Source organism: Monopterus albus, unplaced genomic scaffold (assembly GCF_001952655.1).
Source record: "Monopterus albus unplaced genomic scaffold, M_albus_1.0 scaffold106.1, whole genome shotgun sequence".
Taxonomy (NCBI): domain Eukaryota; kingdom Metazoa; phylum Chordata; class Actinopteri; order Synbranchiformes; family Synbranchidae; genus Monopterus; species Monopterus albus.
The window spans coordinates 153,879-170,763 of NW_018127986.1; the positions used below are offsets into that span (position 1 = coordinate 153,879).

Below are 16,885 nucleotides of genomic sequence, written 5' to 3' on the forward strand. Positions count from 1 at the left end.
AGAAGGGTTTGCTCTTTTTTATTTGTTTCTATTATTTTCTGTACTGTAGAATAATATACATTAATAAAATACCACTTGCTATTATGTACTAAGCAAAATATGTTTGAAATTTTAGCTTTCTCAAATTATTCAGTTTGCCTTGATGGCAGCTTTGGACACAGTTGGTTACATCTTAACCTGTTTCATTAGTCAGTCACCAGGAATGGTTTTCAATTAACAATTAATTACACCAGTTAACTTTCAATTTTCAAGTTAATTGGTGGAATTTCTTGCTTTCTCAGTGCATTTGAGACAATCAATTGTGTTGTACTGGTATAGTGCTGGTAAACACCAAACAGCCCTATTCGACTACTGTGTAGTCCATATTATGGCAAGAACTGCCTGAGTCCAGAGAAACAATAGTCCATTACTTTAAGGGTCAGACAGTCTGGCAAATGTGGAAGCACAGTGGCAAAAGTGCTTTGATGAAACTGGCTCTCTTGAGGACCATCTCGGGAGAAGAAGACCAAGATTTACCTCTGCTGCAGAGGATAAGTTCATTAGCGTTACCAGCCCCCCAAATTGCCAATTAACGGCACCTCAGATTAGAGCCCGCATCAGTGCTTCCCAGAGTTCAAGTAATAGACACATCTCAACATCAAATGTTTGGAGGAGGCTGCATGAATCAGGCCTTCATGATCGAACTGCTGCAAAGAAACCACTACAGAGGGTGACCAAGAAGAAGAAGAGAATTTCTTGGCCCAAGAAGCCTGAAGACCAGTTGAAATATGTACTTTGGTGTGATGAGTCCAAATTTGAGATTTCTGGTTTAGACCGCCACATGTTTGTGAGGGAGAGAGAGAAGGTAAATGGATGGTACCTGGATGCGTGGTTCCCCTCGTGAAGCAGGGGGGAGGAAGTGTGATGCTGTGAGGATGCTTTGCTGCTGACACTGTCGGCAGAATTCAAGGCACACTTCACCAGCACGGCTACCACAACATGTTGCAGCAACACGCCATCCCATCTGGTTTGCGTTTAGTGGGCAATGTCAGTGACCTCCAACACACCTCCAGGCTCCATGAGGACTATCTGACTGCGAAGGAGAGCAATGACCTGGCCTGCACAATCACCCGACCTAAACCCAAACGAGATGATTTGGGGTGAGTTGCAGAGTGAAAGAAAAGCGGTGCTCACTATACCGTATGTGTGAACTCCTTCAAGACTGAAATCATTCCAGGTGACCACCTCATGGGGCTGGTTGAGTGAAAGACTAGAGCGTGCAAAGCTTTTATCAAAGCAAAATATGGCTATTTACAGGGCTCTGATTAGACTTGTTTGCTTAGTACATAATCATGTACATGTGTTTATTTCTTATTTTGAAGTCTTTGGTGTTAGTTACTGAAAAAAATTATAGAAATAAACAAAAAATACAAAATGAGAAGCTGTGTTCAAACTTGTGACTGGTTCTATATTTCAACATATGGTAACCATAGAAGAAAGGACTGGCTCATTCCGGTTTCATGTCCTCTTTTCATGCCCTGTTCTCCTTCTAGGTGCAGGTCGGGAACTTCCATCACACGATCGCCAAAGTGCAGCTTGGTGGCAGTGAACTGGCCATTGTGGTATCCATTGTGGTGTGCTGTGTGCTGCTGCTGCTGTGCACTGTGGGTAGGTTGTGTACACATACACGCCAGCAGATGAGAGATGTGTGCCTGCAGTAGCGATAGATGCTCCAGATGTGGAACAGACAAAAGGAATTCCGGGGTCATAGTTTCCCATGCTTGCTTCATGCCTGTTCAGTACTTGGCACACAACGATCCCACTGTTCCCCTCACAATCTACTCCGTCTGCAGGCTCATGTGTCTCTGTGTGTGTGTGTGTGTGTGTGTGTGTGTGTACTATATTCTGTAGTCTTTGTGTAAGTGTGTGTGCAGAGCAGGTGTATGGGTGAAAATTGGTGCTAGTGAGGATTTTCTCACATCTCCCCACTCCGAATCTGTTCTCAGATATCCACAACGCCATTTCTTTTTTAAAAGGCTGAACTCATTTATGTAGAAATTTTATTTACACGTTCACAAACTTGAATTTCTGAGAAAATTTTCATTTCCACTTCCATATTCATACACTTTTTTTTTTTTACAGGCTCACAAAAGGTGATATGCAACCCTTTCTCAGCATTATGTTCTGATTTCCTGGAAGCGATCAGTGTGTGAAAACAGTCTCTCAGTTAAAACATATTTAAAATGTATTTTGTCTTTCTCAGCTCTTGTAGTGTACTGCACAAAGAGTCGAAGGGCGGAACGCTACTGGCAGAAAACTCTAGTCCAAATGGAAGAGATGGAGTCCCAGATCAGAGAGGAGATTCGTAAAGGTGTGTTTACAAAAGAACGCACACAGGCACAGACACGCACACACACACCTGCTACTCTTGCGCAAGTTCTGCGGTGACAGTGCTTTAGACCTCAAATGATGCTTGACATCAAAAAGAGCACAAAGAAGACACAAATATTGACTAGATAGATTTGTCTTGTTTGTGTCCATTTCTGTGTGTGCATGTGCATAATGTGTGTTTGTTTGTGTGAGATTTGGGAGGAGTGGAAGAGAGATACAACAATTGACAGATTTGTGCCTAGTGAGTGTTGACTCATAAAACAGTGTCTGACAAATGATCAGTCACATGCAGACACGCAGTGGCCACATCACCTCTGCTGTGTCTGCCCTATATGAATAAACCCAGTGTGCGTGTGTGTGTGTGTGTTTAGTTCTGTGTGTCTGTCTGTGCAGGTCTAGGGCATTAGAGTAAAGCTGCGTGAAGGCCACTTCGCATCTGAGCACCCAGATTTATGGTGTAGAGATGGGAGCAGAAGCGTGGGAGGGAGAGGAGGAGAGGAGACGTTATTCAGTCAGATGACGAGGATAGATTTGTGGTTGAGTTCAGGGTGAATGTGCACAAAGTGAGGGATAGTTCTGAGAGAAAATATGTGATACAAGCGGAAGAAGGGGGAGTTAAGGAAGGTGGGAAATTGACATATTCCAAGTTACAGGAACGGATGAGGCAGAGGGGAGGTTTGGTACTCAGGCATCTAATTAGGAATTAATGGTGTGAACTGACTGGCGGTTTAGAGGACACTTTAGTGAGCAGGAGAATAAATAACCTGGAGGAATAATGAAATATGTTTTAAATCTTTCAGCTCTAGTATGCCCTTCTTTCTACACAAACACATTCTGGAGAAAGATGCACTGTAACCCAGATACGTCTTTCATCCCATGACAAGAAGCGTTTTTTCTTAAAGTGATCACCAGCATCTCATTAGAGGAGAACGTTGTCCTCTTCTAGTACATGCAACCCAAGAAAGTGACAACAATATTAGCATCCAGGTTAAAGTCGGTGTCTGGACATGTTGATACTCTTTCTGCATGTAAACCTCAGCCTGCACACATGTTTTAAATAAGGGCCTCAGACTGGATTCGCCCGCTCTGGTTGTCGTTTGGTAAATATTTGCCTGCACATTGTGCCGAGCTGCACTATCCGGCAAAGACAGCGAGACAGGAGAACGATCAGAGGATCAGTTTTCAATGGTATATTCAATGTTCAACTAGAACATGACACCAATCTATGAAATTAGATGCAATCCTGCCTCATCTAAAATCTCTTCCCACAGTAGCCTCAGAGAACTTGATGGTTGTTGAATTAGCCTGTGAACAGATTTCTGACTCATTTTACTTAGCAACAAATTATGGTTGAAGAGACACATGCGATAAACAACTGTGTTTTGAAAACAGTGCCCAGGATTAATGAGCTTTGGGTGTTTGTGTGTCTTTGTTCTTTCAGGCTTTGCAGAGCTGCAGACGGACATGACAGACCTAACCAAGGAGCTGAATCGCAGCCAGGGCATCCCCTTTTTAGAATACAAACAGTTTGTCACACGTACATTCTTTCCCAAGGTGAGACACCCTAGTTTTCCACACTATCTGATTTCAACAGCAGACCCACAACACCATTTTTCTCACTGAGGTTTTGACATTGTTCCCCTACAAGTAATATTTCCCACAGTTTGTAATGTGCAGGATAAAAATGCACCTTGGAACTTTTAAACATACAGTAAATGTATAGTGAAGTGCAGCCCAGTTTGGCACCCTGCAGGAGAGTTAAAGTGTTCTCTATAGGTAAGCATTTTTTCTGATGTGCTGTCCATCCTGAAGGTGGACTGTGGGTGGGTGTTTTTTCACTGATACAGACAGACACAACTCAGTAGGCTTTGTCTCCTAGCCACAAGCACGAGCTCTCAAGGAGACAGAACAATGGCGGGCACTGAGACAAGGAAATTTTCCCCCAGTTTCTCAAAACACACTCATCACTCAGCTCACACACCCACACAGTTTTTACAAGTATACATTGTTGCTCAACGGCAGCCTCACCGGTTTGTTGCAGTGGACACTGTTTTCTGTCGTGAAGGAAGTGAGGGGGGAGTGTGCTGAAAAGCTCCACAGAAAGAAACATAAATTCAAGTGTTGCTGCTCCAGTTTCGTTTCTCCGTAGTTTTCCACTAAGACATCAGACATTCCACTTGCAACCCTTTGTGCTTCTGTTTTTCTATGAGAACGTCTGGTCCTTGTAGATTACACACGCAAATCAGTGTTAGACACAGGAAGAATGCAAGCCAAACATAGCCGTCCCGAAATGACAGACTGAGTTGACTGCAGGTCAGTTTGACTCTAAGTCCACTGAGGCCCGTGACGTTTCATGTGACTGTGTTGTGTTTCCTATTCATGGTCAGTCAGGGCATGTTCAAGGCCTCTTCATGAAGCTTCTGCCCTTCACTTCTGGACTAAAACTTTACCTCTCAAGTCTCTTGTTCTGTTTGTCTTCCTGTGTTGATGACTACAGCTGACTTTGTATTAGAGTTTTACACAGTGTATGTGTCTATATGTGTTTCAGATGTGCTCCGATTATGAGAAGAGTTTAGTTCAGCCTGCCTACGAGAATGATGCTCTGGGCCCTCGAGCGCTGCCGGAGACCCACCCGCTGCTGCAGGACTGGCAGGTGAAGGGTTAAGCCATTAGGATGTTAGGTTAGATTGTGCTTTCTTCTGCCAGAATGCCTTGATACGGGTCCTTTTTCACTCCCTTCTTTCTCAACTGGGTCACAAGAAGCTTATTAAGGTTTTACAGTGGGCTTGTTGTTGATGAAGAGTAAAGAAAAGAAAAGCAGATTATGCATTTTTTGCCTTTGTGTGGTTATTATCGTGTGTGTGTGTGTGTGTGTGTGGAGCATGTAAGCATACTGTACATGTTTGTGTGCACTCTCATGCTTGTATGTGTGCATATGCAAATATGAATGCATGTCATTGAGTGGGTTCTTGTGAGTGAGACAAAAAACTTTCAGCCTGTCAAGCGACTCTGCCCACAAAACCGATGGCAGGTTGTTGGCACACTTCCCACTGGCTCTTGGACAACCAAACAGTATGCTTTCATTGAAATTCATCTCTAGCAGTTGTGTGTGTGTGTGTAAAGGAGGGAGGATGGGAGTGAGAGTTATAAAGAGAGAGTGGGCGAGGGAAAGCACACTTTCACACACCTTTATATGAATGCGTGCTGAAAATAAAAAGCACGTGCATATATGTGCACATTAGAAAGAGAGAAAGTAACGATTGATGCACTAGTTTTGGGTCGGCAGCCGAGGGAGCCTGTCTAGCGGTGATAAAGTGCCTTGGATCCATATTGTCTTCCCAGGAAGTGTTTTCCAGGTCACAGCAAATAAATCTCACAGGCGGGCATTTATCTTAATGGACACCCCTGTTCTCCTTCTGTCAGACTGCAAACTACACCATATGGCTGCAGTCCAGCGGGAAGACTTCATCACACTGCTGCGTAGTCACACCCGTAGATAGACCATACTCATTAAGTCGACTCGGCACATTTAAAGACTATCGCATGCAGTCAGGGACCAGAGTGTGAGATCTACAGGAGATACTGTAGAGAGGATCAGAGGGAGGCGCTGTGATAGAAAGATGACTAGATACTGTAGGTCACTCAAGTCAAGAGGTGGTGAAATAGATTAGGGAGGATGCAGCAGGTGTGTGGTGCAGGTTTGGTGAAATTGTGCAGAAGAAAAACTGTTTCATCCTCTTTATGTCACCAGGCCACCCACACAACAAGGCCTAACATTGAGGAGGGCATCACCCTGTTCTCCACTCTTCTCAATAACAAGCACTTCCTGATCACGTTTGTCCACGCCTTGGAGCAGCAGAAGGACTTTGCTGTACGGGACAGGTAAATACTTCAGCTGATATATGTCTGACAGTTAAACAAGAAACAGAAATGCATCTGTACAGATTCACATTAGGCCATTAAGGCAGTAGAATCTACAGATTTACAGGAGTGAATTGCACTAAGCACTGAGTGACCATTGTAAGAAAGATGTTCATTCAGTTCTGTGGTCATTTGTTGAGGTAGTGGTTAGCAGCGCTATTATAGCCTTGAATTGTATCTTATTGCGTGGTGTTTTTAAACCTGCTATAATCAATATTTGTATATTAACAATGAACCAAATGATTGTGTGCAATGTGAAATGTCTTTACAGTCTTTCAGCTCACTGTTTTGGTTTTCCAACCCACAACTCTAATGTTTTGATTGACTCTCGCTGCTCTCACCACTTTCATTTTTGGCTGCAGCAGGCAGCTGTTTTCAGTTTAAAGGCTTTAGTCATCTTGTTTCTGCCCCGAAGAATCCCAAAAGCTTGTTAATAGAGGTTTAATATTTTTTATTCTTTTATAATATCTGTTAATTAGATGGACACAAATACCAATAACTACACAACATCTAAAGAAGCAGTCTCATAAACAAAAAGTTTTAAAGCTTTGCAGTATTTATTGTACAGCTGTTGTATTGCAGCAGTGTTCAGGAGAGTGTTTGCTCCATTTTTGTAAGTACTTAGTTATTTATGTATCACTGTGGCTGCTCTGGTCTTAGTGTCCTGAAACTAGCCAAGTTATTGTGGAAAAGACCACATCCCTGTCCCAGCGCAGCGTCAGCACTCACTGGCAGATGCAGCCTCTTTGTCCTGGATTAAAGGGGCTTTGTTAGGGAAATCCCCTACGACTCTGGACTCACTCACCCAGACACACCCTGGATCGGGGCTTTATTTGGATCTTTAGTCACAGGTGCTTTGGGGAGAAGCAAGCCTTGTTGCTGTTTCTCTAATGTAGTTATTTTTAAATCTCCACTGGCCACACAGGCAGGGACTGTTTGGAAGAGCCTGTTTTTATTCATCTGTCACCTCTGCTAATCTGTTTTCTCCCTGTTCAGATGCAGCCTGGCCTCCCTGCTTACCATCGCCCTTCATGGCAAACTCGAGTACTACACCAGTATCATGAAAGATCTGCTGGTGGACCTGATTGACGCTTCGGCTTCGAAGAACCCCAAACTGATGCTGCGCCGAACTGAGTCTGTTGTGGAGAAGATGCTGACCAACTGGATGTCCATCTGCATGTACAGCTACCTCAAGGTGAGAGTGGAAAAGAGAGAAGCTCAGAAAAGTAATGAGACAGGACTGATTAAAAAGAATGACCGCAGCCTTGGTGTTTGACTCTTCCGCTCTGCCGCATTCCTCAGGAAACAGTGGGTGAGCCTTTCTTCCTGCTGTTGTGTGCAATCAAGCAACAGATCAACAAGGGCTCTATAGATGCCATCACCGGGAAGGCTCGCTACACACTCAATGAGGAGTGGCTGCTCCGTGAGAACATTGAGGCCAAGCCACAGGTCTGATGCCTCACACACTTAATTTATCATTCACACCCTCAGTTTTGCTGTGTAGAGCTCAGAGGTCAATGTCAAACTTAAACATTCAATTGAGTTGACTGAAAGTTTCAGTCATACTGAAATTCATAATATTTTTTGCAAGGTACGAAATGTAATGTTGTGTGTTTGCTTTTGCAGAATATCAACGTCTCCTTCCAGGGCTGTGGCATGGACTCGCTGTCTGTCAGGGTCATGAATACAGACACCATCTGTCAGGTGAAGGAAAAGATTATAGAAGCCTTTTATAAAAACCTTCCATTCTCCCAGTGGCCCCGAGCAGAGGATGTAGACTTGGGTAAGAGCACATTTTCCTTGATTATTTTTATTCTTTCCCCTCCCCAGCCCTCCAAGATATAGTAATCCCCTTTGCAAAAGGTCAATTCCTCTCATGAAGCTCAACTAACCTGAGGCTATAATATAATAAATGACAGAATACATTGAGGAGAGTGTACAGTCATAATCACAAAGAGTTATTGCTTTCAAAAGCTGCGGAGCCTGCAGAGCTGATTTGATTAATGGCCTGAGAATATTTTCACAGGTCATGACACAGAAAGTTAAAAGTCAGCCGCCCTCTGTCACACATATATTCTTCACCAAATTCAGAATGAAATTGACTAATATCACTTTCCTCCCTTCTCTCATCTTCTCTCTCCCACTTTTCTTTCCTCCAGAGTGGTTTGACTCTGGTAGCAACAGTAAACTTCTGCAGGACCTGGACAACTCCTCTGTGATGGAGGATGGCCGAAAGAAACTCAACACAGTCTTCCATTACCAGGTGTGTGTGTGGGTGTGAGAGAGAGATGTAAATGGTGTCACTGGCTCCATCAATGGGGGGATACTCCCTGTCTCTGGTTAGCTCAGAGGTCAGTGACCTTTGCCAAATGAGGAGCCATTTTTAGCCAGAAAAATAAATTTGCCTGTAGCCGCAAAAACTATTCTTTACATGCAGGTGCCACAGCCTGCTGGCTAAATAGCTCTACATGTTTCACTAGAGGGAGAGGCTGTTTATGATTGGACTATGTGGTAATTTAACTTTCCATCCCCATTACAATAATGCAGTGTTTCGGTGCATTTAGACAGTAGTTGACACTTTTGTTATTTTGGGGGGGGTACCGTTTCCAATAAAATGCGAAACTAATGTGTACTAAAGAAAAAGTCCACTGCGATGTGTGGTCTTATTTAAAAGGCCTCTCCTCCTGTGTATATGTAAATGAAATAACTAGCTAAAATGACATGAAAAAGCAAAATATGTGCAGGTAGAACCCGGATGGCCTACATAACTTTGTAGTAAATGGAAGGACACTATCATCTCATGGTGGTAACAGGGCAGGCTCAAAGCTGTTGTAATTTTCTTTTTAGGACTGTAATCGTGTCACTTTATTAAGTTTTGATATTTTTCCAGTCAGGTAAATAACTGTCTTGTTTTTGAATATGCGATCAGTCCATCCAAGAAATGCCAGTTTAGAAATGTCCTCACACATTTTCAGAGATGTAATGACCCACTAATGTGCCAGCTAGCTAGCTTTACTTAGCAGACATAGCCACTGAGCCAGAGTGTTTTATTTTATTTTATTCATTTGCCTGTTTTATGTGCAAGTACACAGAAAATTATATGTTTGTAATATTACTTTCACCTACTACTTTTATTTACATGATTATGAAACTGAAGGTTTTTCCACAAAAATGAAAAGTATCTAGTTCAAAATGATGAAAAATTATATCCAATCCTTGTCCCTCATTTTTAAATCCAAAATATATGAATATGCATTTCAAAGGTTTAAGCACAGGACACAAGAGTTGTCGTGCGTCACTGAAATATGCTCACATGTCCTAAATTCAGATTTAGGATGATCACAGAGATTTCAGGAGAGGAAAATAAAAACACATTCTGCACAGTGTTCAAACATCCACATGAAGTAACAATAAGCTAAACACTATTTTGTGTCAAAGGTGACTTTAATGACTTACATATTTTCTGTATTAATTGTTAAAAACTAAGCCATTAATTGAAATGTAAACATATTATCCAGGTTTGGCACCTAAATAACTAAAATGTTTTGTACCGGTATCCCATGAACAATGTCTGTATGTGTGTTTACTTATGTACATTTGTGCGTGAGTCAACAGAGGTTCAGTGACACCTCGACCTTTGACCTGTTACCTGTACTTGTTAAGTGCTCTGTTTAGTTTTTGCTGAGCCGTGGAGCCAGGGCTATGAAAGCAGCGAGCCGTAGCGTGTACTAACACTCTGGGTTCACTGGCAAGGCTGTTCAATCCATCTCACTGCGGGCTGACTTTAATGAGACCAGCCAGGCTCCCTCTGACCTACCACACGAGACCAACATACATGCACACACACAAACATATACACCCCTCAACACCACGCTCCCCTCGAGGATTCGCTTAATGATGCTGTTCTGTTGCACCCCAGCTCACCCCTGACCCTGTGCCCTGTGTCTTCTCTCATCTTTCCTCCCTTCTTCTTCTGTCCCTTCTCAGATCCCCGAGGGGGCATCGCTGGCTATGAGCATGAAAGACAAGAAAGAGAACACCCTGGGGAGAGGTACGTCACCTTCAAACACACCCACTCCTTTGTCGCTTTGTCACCCAAACTTAGATAAATACACACAGTCACTCTATCACTAGAAACAGCACGTTTAGTTGATCACAAGAATGTGATACACTCATAAACACACAGGAACCCCCCCCCACCATCCCTAAAAGACACACTTCATAAATCACAACACATACTCTTCTGCTTCATGCTGGAGTAATGCTAGCGCTTCATTCAGGAGGTTTTTTGTTTCTGTGTTATAGATTTATTCCATTAGCAAATGTCAGCTTGTCAGGGGGGAATGTAACAGAACTTTGTCCATTGTCCAGCCTCAGTCTGGAGTATAATGACTCCTCTGCCTGTTGACAGATGAGTTTACATACAGCGTTTAATGGGCTTGTACAGCCATTGTCTAGCTTCACCTTACATAATCAGTACCAGACCAGGGCTCAGTGCTGCTCAGGCTCTGTCCATCACAGCCTCTCTTCTCATTCATACTGGGCCAAAAATAGGCTTATGTAGACCAACCCTGGCTCTGACTTCAAAGCGTCAAGGGGGTGTTATGAGCCCGTAGTGCTCCCTGGCTAATATAAAACACTGTTCTGCCTGTGTGTGATCAGCAATGAGGGTCTGGACCGAGGCCCGCTAGGCAGGAGCATCTCTGGCAGAGCGGGCTGTAATGAGAACACACTCACCATGTGTGTTTTCATGTGTTTATCAGCACAAATGCCTGTCTTTGTTTTTGCTGGTTTGTGTGCAGTAATTTGTTGTACTTGTTTTTGTGTCTGCATCTATGCTTGTGTTTGGACATGTATTCTCATATCTGTTCGTGCATGCGGGCGATTGTGTTTGTGTTTAGATCTATATATAAACCAGCAAGGTTTAATGCTCTTTCCCAGCGTTGGCCGAGCATTACCATCTCATTACACTGGCTCCAGAACCAGTCACAGACTCTGTGTGTCTGTCTCCCCTAATCTTTCTCTTTTCTCTTTCGTTTCACTCGTAATCTTTCTCTTTCATTCTCTCAGACAGCTCCCCTCCCCTACCGACCCACAGTCCACCTTAATCACTTTCTCCTCTCGCATGTACTGTATCTCCCTTGCTCTCCTGTCAATCTCCCACGTTTTTTTCTCTTTCCTATCTGTCACACTCCTCCGTGCTCCCTCCTCTTGTCTCCTCTTATTCTCTGAGGTCTCCACCTCACTGATTGCACATTATTTCACGCTGTATGTTTCTTTTTTTTTTTTCCTCCTTAGTCAAAGATCTGGATACAGAGAAGTATGTACACTTGGTGAGTATCTTCCTATACTGTAGGCAATCAGACTCTTCTATAAGTGGCCTTTGGGTTTTTGAGGTAGCTTTGCGTGTGTGTGCCAATGTTAGTCAGCCTGGAGCAGGTCTGATGACAGACAGAATAGGGGTGAATGGAGGTGAAAAGGAAAGCTGCTGAGAGGACATGACAGCACTAATGCCGCTTAAGCTCTTTTATAAACGTCAGCCAAGATATGGGCCCTTTGACTTTAGAATAATGAGTTCCTTGGAACACAATTTGCAGGGTGAATAGTTAGTTTTGCAGGACACTTAATGTAATCCTTTTTTTTAGAAAAGTAGGTGGAATTTGGCTGCTTTATTCTATTGCGTACCCCTATTTTGACCTGTATGAGCAAGACAGTGGCATGATCCTCTACACAACAACTGGAGAAAACCTTGAGAATTTCCCATCTCCCATCACTTCCTCAATTCTGCATATTATTCAGGGCTTTAAAATACCCTGATGTGGTTTCTGAATCATGTGTCTAATGCATGAAACAGAAAAATCCTCTGACGACTGAGACAGTTGAGCATTCATTCAGCTACTTATGAGGAGGTTTATTGCTTCAACTTGTGTGCAGTTTTCTGATCTCTGTTGTTCCAGGTCCTACCTCATGATGAGTTAATGGAGACCAAGAAGTCACACAGACAGAGCCACCGCAAGAAAGTCCTGCCTGAAATCTACCTGACACGCCTGCTGTCTACCAAGGTAACCACAAAGATGAGATTGCTTCTGTTGTCAACACTGCAAACAAACTCTTGTTACAGCTAGGTGTATGTTATCTTTTTATTTTATATGTTTATGGCCCATGTTAGCTAGTCTAGTCTAGAAATTCCATTATCCCAGAAAGCAATGTCTTTCATTGTCCTGTACAGGGAACTCTTCAGAAGTTCTTGGATGACCTCTTCCAGGCCATCCTTAGCATCCCTCCAGATCGGCCTCCTCTGGCTGTAAAATACTTCTTTGACTTCCTGGAGGAGCAGGCTGACAAACGGGGCATCACAGACCCAGACACCCTGCACATCTGGAAAACCAACAGGTGAACAAGTTAATTCTGTGACTGAAGTCCTCTCTGGTCACCTCACTGTGCAAGTGCAAGATTTTAAAAGCTTATCTTTCCCTCTCTGTTCAGTTTACCTCTGCGTTTCTGGGTGAACATCCTGAAGAATCCTCAGTTTGTGTTTGACATTGATAAGACGGATCACATGGATGCCTGTCTGTCTGTCATCGCCCAGGCTTTCATAGATGCCTGCTCAATTTCTGACCTGCAGCTAGGCAAGGTGAGTCTTTCTGTCTACCTATCTACCGCAGGGAATTTCAACATCTGTCACTATGGACCCCCCCATACAAACCTGAGACAATTACGATTCATTATCTTCCCATAATTAAGGGGATTGGGGGTAAACGGAAAGCATAATGTTGCCATTGCAACATTATATGGCAATTTGCAGCCATTAAAATTGTGCACTATTAGCAGAATAATGATAACTTCAGGAAATGTAAAGGTCACACAGACTCTGAATATCATTTTTTTTAGTATTATGCCTGTGTTTAGATTTGATTGGATTTTGAGAAAGAACACAAATTGACTTAGAACTTGAAACACCTGTCCCCACTTACACAGTAGGAATAAGGTTATATTAGCTATGTATCCATCTACCATCTGTCTCCCTAACCCCCTGTGGAGGCACACCCCACAAGTGTAAAATCTCAAAATCTATAACACCCTACTGTACCTATCTGTCATACAGTATCTACCTGATTAAATACTGGATTAGATAAAGGTTATATATCTATGTATCTAGCCATCTGTCTACCTTTCTATGTATATATCTAACACACACACACACACACACACACACACACACACACAAATGTACCTCCCGAGTCCCCCTGTGAACCCTCATCCAAAAGCCTTCAGACTGTCAGCTCCATCTACCTCTGCTCATGTTGTTTCAGCCCACTCGGCTGATCCAAGGTCATGAGCACTAGGGAACTCTTTTCGTGGTGTGTGGAGTGCATGTCCGTGTGTGTGTGTTCAGGAAAGCGTATGTCTGTCTCTCTGTCTGCCTGTGTGTGTGTGTGCTTGCATGTCAATGTCCTCACTGCTCAAAAATCCGTCTCATCCCTCAGACACCGTGACCCTGAGTATGCTCTGTTTCCTGTCTCCCTCTGACTGGCTTCCTCCCTGGAGAGAGTGCAAGACTCCTCAAATAATGCTTCTCTTTCACCAAGAAACAGTCTGATTTATCTATTTCATTTCAGTGACAAAGAACCTACGTGCAGACAGAATCATACCTATGCGCAGACATACACAAAACTTCCAGCTATAAAACTTTCTTTGCATGTGTTTCTGTCGCCTCTTCATTAACATGATACATCTGGCTGTGCATGTACAGTACTGCAGGGTCACAGATTGAAGGGCATGGCTGTTTTCTCTTCTATAGGTGAAGGAGACTGGCATGACATGCCTCTTCTTTTTCTTCCAGTGTTTACAGTTGCTTGTTTATGCATGTGGACTACTGTGTGTGATGGCCTTGGGACAGGGCAAGGAAGGGTACAGGCTCTTGATTAGCAGAAGCACAGCAGGGATGAGAGAGAGGGGTAACGCTCGCTGTTTCCACGGAAACCCTTTCATCTGGCAGGAAGCAGATATGGAGGTCCACGAGATCACTGGTGACCAAGCAGATGGGCAAACAGCAGGAAATGACCTTGTGGACAGGAAGAGAGAGGGCTCCCTATCAGACTATGGCCACAGCCTTTTAGTCCCCTAGCACCTTACACAAGCAGACAAATGCATCGGCAAACAAACACATTAGGTGACACAAATAAATCATGACACCTAGAAATATGAAGGTGCACTGTAAGCAGATTCACTGATGCTGAAAGCTGAGGTTGCCCGTCTCTTTTACCCCGTTTTTCCTTGTCCTACTTTCTCTCTGTCCCTTTTTCTCTCATACACCCACAGCACACAAAGCTCTACATAAAGTTGCTCACAGTGATAGTCACCACTGAAACCCAAAGGTGCCCACAGCCTCTTAGCTCCGCTACTTTCTTTCTGGTTGAATAAGCACCAGTGTGAGAGACTGAAGTGACAGTGGTGAGAGTGGCAGGGTTATGAAGTAGTGGTTAGCTTGGAATGTTCCTTTTCCGGCTCTAACTGTTTGATTCGCTTGTTGTGTGGAAAGGAAACTGTTCCCTCCCTCCATTGTCTGGTTTTATGTAGGTTTAAGTAGGGTCATCCATAAATAACATTCAGTCTAATTGAACAGCTCCTTATTAAAACGTTAGCTCCACATGTGTAAGAAGTACTTGGATCATTTAAGTAAAATTAGCAATGACATTCCAAAAAAAACTCTGTTATAACAAAATCCCTGCATTCAAAACTGTACACAAGTATTATTTAAAGTACCAAAAGTATGAGTACTTGTTGAGAAAATATTATTGATGCATTAATATAGGACTTTAATGTTGAAGCTGATCAACTATTTTATATAATGCAGGGTAGTTTAATCTATAACAACTGATTATAGCAGATCATGTTTTGTAGGTAAAAGTAAGTATTGACTATGGCTTTCTGTTAAATGTAGCAAGAAGCAAACACAATATTTGTCTCTTAATGTAGTAGAGTTAAAGTATAATGTGGAATAAACTGGAACTAAGTACACTTATTCAAGTATTGTACTTAAGTACAATTGGGGTGTATCTGTAATTGACTGTTTTCATTTTCTGCTACTTCACACTTTGACTTCACTACATTTCAGAGAAAAATAACTTGTAATGGTTACTTGTCAGAATGAGATTAATAAAACAAAATACACTGTAATCATAAGACTTTACTGATCCCTACTGGGAAATTTACAAGATACACAGCAGTTTGTAAAGTACTTCTAATTATAAGCATACTGTATAAGGTAGATAAAATTAGCCCCACCTTTACCAGCTGCAACATTAAATGTGATGTTCACAATAACGCATCAATAATTATAATGAATAGTAAGATACACATTAATGTGAACTGTGCCATTCTGCATGGTGACCACTTTAAGTATATTGTGATGCTAATACTATTAAAATTTTACTTATGTAACATTTTGAATGCAGGACTTTTACTTGTAACTGAGAACGTTTACACTGCGGTATTGCTACGTTTACTTAAGTAACCAATCTGAGGACTTCTTCCACCACGGCTGAAATATAAGTACAACAAAGTTCTTCTGAAGTACATTACTTGTCGAAAAGTACTTAAATATTTTCCACTATTAATTAGTACAGATTGCAAACAAAACAATAATGTACAAACCTCTCCATTAAAGAATATGGTTCACTGCTAAACTATGAATTAATCCTGAAAGTCTAAGTTCTGCCTTATACAGTGTGAAGCCTCACTGGAGTTCAGGCAACCAGGAGGTGATGGAAAATGTTTTAAAGCCACGTTTCATAGGCCCTACCATGACCTACATGACTGCATCAGTCTCATCTTTGCTGCTACACTGCTTCTTTCTTTTTAAAAAATAACTCCTCTCACCTCCTCAGCCCACTGCTATATTAGCACTTAGCGGAACTTTGAATGTTTCTTTTAATGTGTTCATGTTCATCAGCTGTTTCGTATTATTTTTGTATCAAGAGTGTATCAAGCTTGCTCGGACTGGTTCTAGCATCAAACGAGCAGAGCCACACAATGGTCAAAACTCTGACATGAGTATCCTAACTGATACACCCCCCCCCCCACCAGGACTCCCCTACCAACAAGTTGCTGTATGCCAAGGAGATCCCTGAGTATAAGAAGAGAGTGCAGCGCTACTACCAGCAGATACAGGAAATGGCACCTCTCAGTGAGCAGGAGATGAACGCTCACCTAGCTGAGGAGTCACGAGTGAGTAGTGTTTAAAAATTCCCCTTATGTTGGTCATCTGGTTCCATAAAAGCCAGCTATTACGCAAGTCCTATTTTGGAATTTAATCTAACGTAGCACTCTCTTATGTGTCCTGTAGAAATACAGAAATGAATTCAACACCAACCTGGCCTTGACAGAAATCTATAAATATGCCAAAAGATACAGAAACCAGGTAAGAAAAGAGACTCTCACAATGCTTCTGTGTCTTTCTGATTTCAGATTTGGATTAGATTTATTACTCATGTTTAAACTGGCCCGTTTTTTGTAGCCACAACTCAACAGTCAACTCTGTATGCTGTATAGGTTTCACAGATGGGTATCAGAGCGTGACATATCAGTGTGG

General features: G+C 42.5%; 1 protein-coding gene across 1 annotated transcript in view; it reads left to right on the forward strand.

The window, feature by feature from the left end:
* Positions 1-16,885, forward strand: part of plxnd1 (plexin D1) — a 60,444-nt gene that overhangs the window by 41,547 nt on the left and 2,012 nt on the right. Inside the window, exons 20-35 of the mRNA XM_020610660.1 lie at positions 1,533-1,647; positions 2,243-2,350; positions 3,812-3,924; positions 4,919-5,023; positions 6,122-6,252; positions 7,288-7,486; positions 7,594-7,740; positions 7,918-8,074; positions 8,451-8,554; positions 10,279-10,342; positions 11,590-11,624; positions 12,249-12,353; positions 12,521-12,684; positions 12,778-12,925; positions 16,381-16,521; positions 16,640-16,714. Of these exons, the coding sequence (XP_020466316.1) occupies positions 1,533-1,647; positions 2,243-2,350; positions 3,812-3,924; positions 4,919-5,023; positions 6,122-6,252; positions 7,288-7,486; positions 7,594-7,740; positions 7,918-8,074; positions 8,451-8,554; positions 10,279-10,342; positions 11,590-11,624; positions 12,249-12,353; positions 12,521-12,684; positions 12,778-12,925; positions 16,381-16,521; positions 16,640-16,714 (1,911 nt within the window). The remainder of the gene's footprint in view (positions 1-1,532; positions 1,648-2,242; positions 2,351-3,811; positions 3,925-4,918; positions 5,024-6,121; positions 6,253-7,287; positions 7,487-7,593; positions 7,741-7,917; positions 8,075-8,450; positions 8,555-10,278; positions 10,343-11,589; positions 11,625-12,248; positions 12,354-12,520; positions 12,685-12,777; positions 12,926-16,380; positions 16,522-16,639; positions 16,715-16,885) is intronic.